Genomic DNA, 3,521 nt, shown 5'->3' with positions numbered 1-3,521 from the left:
CTCTTTTTCATTTTCTCTGCTTTGCACTGTTATAAGATTTTCTATAGTCTAAAGGCTTTAGACAATGATCAGTAATGTATAATATATATTTTATAGAGAAGTAATTAAATAATTTATATATAAAGAATAAAGTAGTAATTAGAATAAATAATAATAATTTTGGGTTATTTCAATTGGTTGAGTTTTTATTAGTTAATTAGTCTGATTGAGTTTTTATCAGTTAATTAGTCAAATTTTTGTTAGTTAATTGATTCCGTTCTTATTGTTAAAACATCTCAGAAATAAAAAATCAAAGAATGAATTCTCTTCCATACCCTTCAACTTAAGCTAGATTAATAAACCCCATATTTTTTTCCAAGGAAAAAAGAAAGAAAGAAAAAGTAAATAGCTCTAGTCATCAGGTCATCAATGCCAATTCTTTTTATTTTTGATATCAGAATCTATTCTTATAAGTGGAAAAAATTAAGAACCGTTAAACCCCACAATAATGCCTCCTGATTCCTTAATGGTCCTTCCGCTGGGCGAGAGTTCCAATCCAATATCCATTCTGTAATTTTCTCAAGTTAGCTTCTGACAGTTATGATTTGTTGAAGCCTGAATCTCAATTGGGTGGACTGCAGGAAGAGGTCGAGATCAAGATAATGAACGTGATAATCCCGCTGTTGGGAACAACCGCCGCTGCAGCAGCTGCTTACTTCGCCTACAATAAGGTATCGAGAGATCGCATTTTAGATTATCAGTACAAGAAAATAGGGGATGCAGCCGCAAGACTCTCGGTGACCTCCCAACACGTTGTCACGGTTCTGGTTCTTGGATTTCAGAATCAGGGTCGGAGTTCCTTTGTGAATACTATGTTCAGAGTCCTTTACAAGGAGGAAGGTCCGCTGAAAATGAGAGCAGGGACAGGGCCTGCCACCCAAACTGGGATTACTCATGCGCTGAGAGTGCTTAAAGTGAAGAACAAGCTTAAGAAATTATACCCAAAATATTTGATGAATGTTATCGACACTCCATGTTTAGCAACCCCCGATGATATCGATGATGATGCAATCAGAAACGTTTTGAGAGGTCGAGATACCGGAATTGAAAATAATGCATCAAAATTAAGCGATCCTTCGAAGCTGAGGAGCGGTCGAACAGTGCCTGAGTGTGTGATATTGGTGATGAAAGCAGAGGAATGCCACACCGGAGGGCCTGCTTGGGATCGAATGCCAGATTTGGTGAGAATTATACGCGAGGAAGGTAGTCTGACCTCTACTCTATTTTTTTTTTTTTAAGGGGTTATTAGGTTACAAATGGTGTTTTTTGTTTCAGTTATTAGGTTTTGCAATTTTGAGTATTTTTTTTTTGGGGTTAGATTGTAATTTTTGTTATTTAAAATTAGTTTTTAAATATATAAATAAATTTAATTTTTTTGAAAATCAAAATTTTTATTATTTCTTAAATGTATAAGTAGATTTAGTCTCTTGAAAGTATACATTTAGTCTCTTGAAAATAAAGCAATTAAATAAAGCAATTAGATTGTGTAAAGTTCATAAACTTTTGTTTGGGTTAATAATTTAGAAATGACTCCTTTTAATAATTCTATGTTTTGAAATATTTAATAGCAATTTTTACTTAAATGATATTTTTTTTATTAAAAATTCACTTTTAAATGTATAAATACATTCATTCTAAAATCCCTTATAGCATTTAGATTGTGTAAAGCTAACAAATCAAATTTGAGATTCTGACAAATTCTTATCTAATTGTTAATAAATTGGATTAGAAAAGATACTCAAAAACTTCCGAAACCTAGAAAATATACTCAAAAAATTCCAAAACCTAAAACAATTAAATTAGAACTAGAGAATTTAAAAATTCCAAAACCTAAAACCTCAAACAATGAAACTAAAACTAAAAAATTTAAAATTTTCAACTAAAACTAAAAAATTTAAAATTTTCTCTAATAAAATCTATAACAATGATTTTGGTAATTCCTATAATTAATATATATTCATCTTAATTTGAAAATTTATACAATTCTAATCCTATCCAATATTTTTTTTAATATATATATTTTTATAACTTTCCAATTCAATCTCATTCTCCTCTAATTAATATATATATTCCTAGAATTCTAATTCAGTCCAACATCTTTCTAATTTTTATTTTTTCTATAATTTTCAAATTCAATCCCATTCACTTATTCTGTATAGATAAATTAGTTATGGATTGGTATGGAATTTACTTTAATTAAAATGTCAAATTTTATGAGAAAAGCAGAAGATGAAAACTAATTGGAACTGTCCAAAAGATGTCCACTAACAATTCTATTAACATCTTCTGACAATTGAACAAATTGTTTTTCTTTCTGTTCAATGAACTAAGCTCATTTTAAATATAGACTGCTTATACTAAAAATGGATTAATTGAAAAGCAAAGAAAGGAAAATTTCCAATCTCTACTCATACTCAAAACGAATTGGTTGAGAGTGAAATTTGTTGTTCTCATAAATGAAATAGTGCTCTTTATATGAAATGCAAACTTTTATGATAATGAAAAGAATTCCTGTCTGTATGGATTTATTCCTGGGTTGAAAAAGAATTCCTGTCTGTATGGATTTATTCCTGGGTTGAAAAAACTTTGGATCTTTTCCTTAGTTGAAAAGAAATTTTATCGCTCTCATAGGTGAAATAATATGTGATTTGTTTATATTTTTCAAAAGCAAGCTGACATTTGATTTTGGTATATGATAAAAATGATAGTAAGGAAATTGATGCCTGGCAGGGCTTCAATTTGTGGTGGTACTAACTCACAAGAAGGAAGCGCAGAAGGCCACCATAGACCTACGGGATTTGATCAGAAGGGTTGCTATGATAACCGGGACGGACTTTGTTCGTTGTATAGAGAATTATAGTGTTGGTCACGGGGATGGAGAGAATAGTTTGTATGTGAGCAACAATTTTGACACTCACAACCAAACACTGAGCATAGTGAGGCAGTGCTTTGAATATGTGAGACAACGCCGCCAGATGATGTCAGGAAACATGAAAAAAAGCTACGGAACAGCGGATGATGCCTCAGCTACAGACTAATTAAACGTACCTAGATACTGGTACGAGTTTGTATCAACGGTTGTTTAAGCGAGGGATTCCAATATTTTGTGACATGTTCTCAATATTTAGTGGAAATTCCAAGCATGTGTACGTTATGCTTTTGAATTATCAATGAAAGGAATAGGACTAAAATATTGTGAGAGTTTTATCTGTAATGATCGATGGGTTTAGATATCATATGATATAGTTGGGTTAATTTGTGATGATTTGTTTTTTTAGAAAAGCAGAAGAGGTAAGACATAAAATAACACAAAATTCATACACAAAAATACGATGATTACAATGCATTTCGTGAAGGGTATTTAAACTTTTTTCCAACAAGCGACTCTCTTCAAATAATTTGACATGCTACCACACACTAAATTCAACTTTACTAAAAATACAACTTGACTCAATTTGAATGAACTTGACTCATTTGATTGA

General features: G+C 31.1%; 1 protein-coding gene across 1 annotated transcript; it reads left to right on the top strand.

Moving 5' to 3' along the window:
• The first annotated feature begins 494 nt into the window (after positions 1-494).
• LOC149181915 (uncharacterized) lies at positions 495-3,279 on the top strand. Its single transcript, XM_089418435.1, has 2 exons — positions 495-1,242; positions 2,770-3,279. The coding sequence occupies exons 1-2, from the start codon at positions 642-644 to the stop codon at positions 3,075-3,077; spliced, it is 909 nt and encodes a 302-aa protein (XP_089274561.1). The 5' UTR covers positions 495-641; the 3' UTR covers positions 3,078-3,279.
• The last annotated feature ends 242 nt before the right edge of the window (positions 3,280-3,521 follow it).

This window comes from Pinus tabuliformis, chromosome 3_2, assembly GCF_031772625.1.
Source record: "Pinus tabuliformis cultivar Carrire ecotype Pingquan chromosome 3_2, CPIR1, whole genome shotgun sequence".
NCBI classification, from domain to species: Eukaryota; Viridiplantae; Streptophyta; class Pinopsida; order Pinales; family Pinaceae; genus Pinus; species Pinus tabuliformis.
Note: the sequence above shows the minus strand (reverse complement) of the source record. Positions and strands in the feature narration are given on the sequence as shown.

What these genes read in the sequence shown, in the direction of transcription:
- LOC149181915 (XM_089418435.1), top strand. Translation starts at nt 642, where the DNA reads ATGAACGTGATAATCCCGCTGTTGGGAACAACCGCCGCTGCAGCAGCT. An exon ending in GAGAATTATACGCGAGGAAG is followed by an intron (nt 1,243 to 2,769) that starts GTAGTCTGACCT and finishes GATGCCTGGCAG; the next exon opens with GGCTTCAATTTGTGGTGGTA.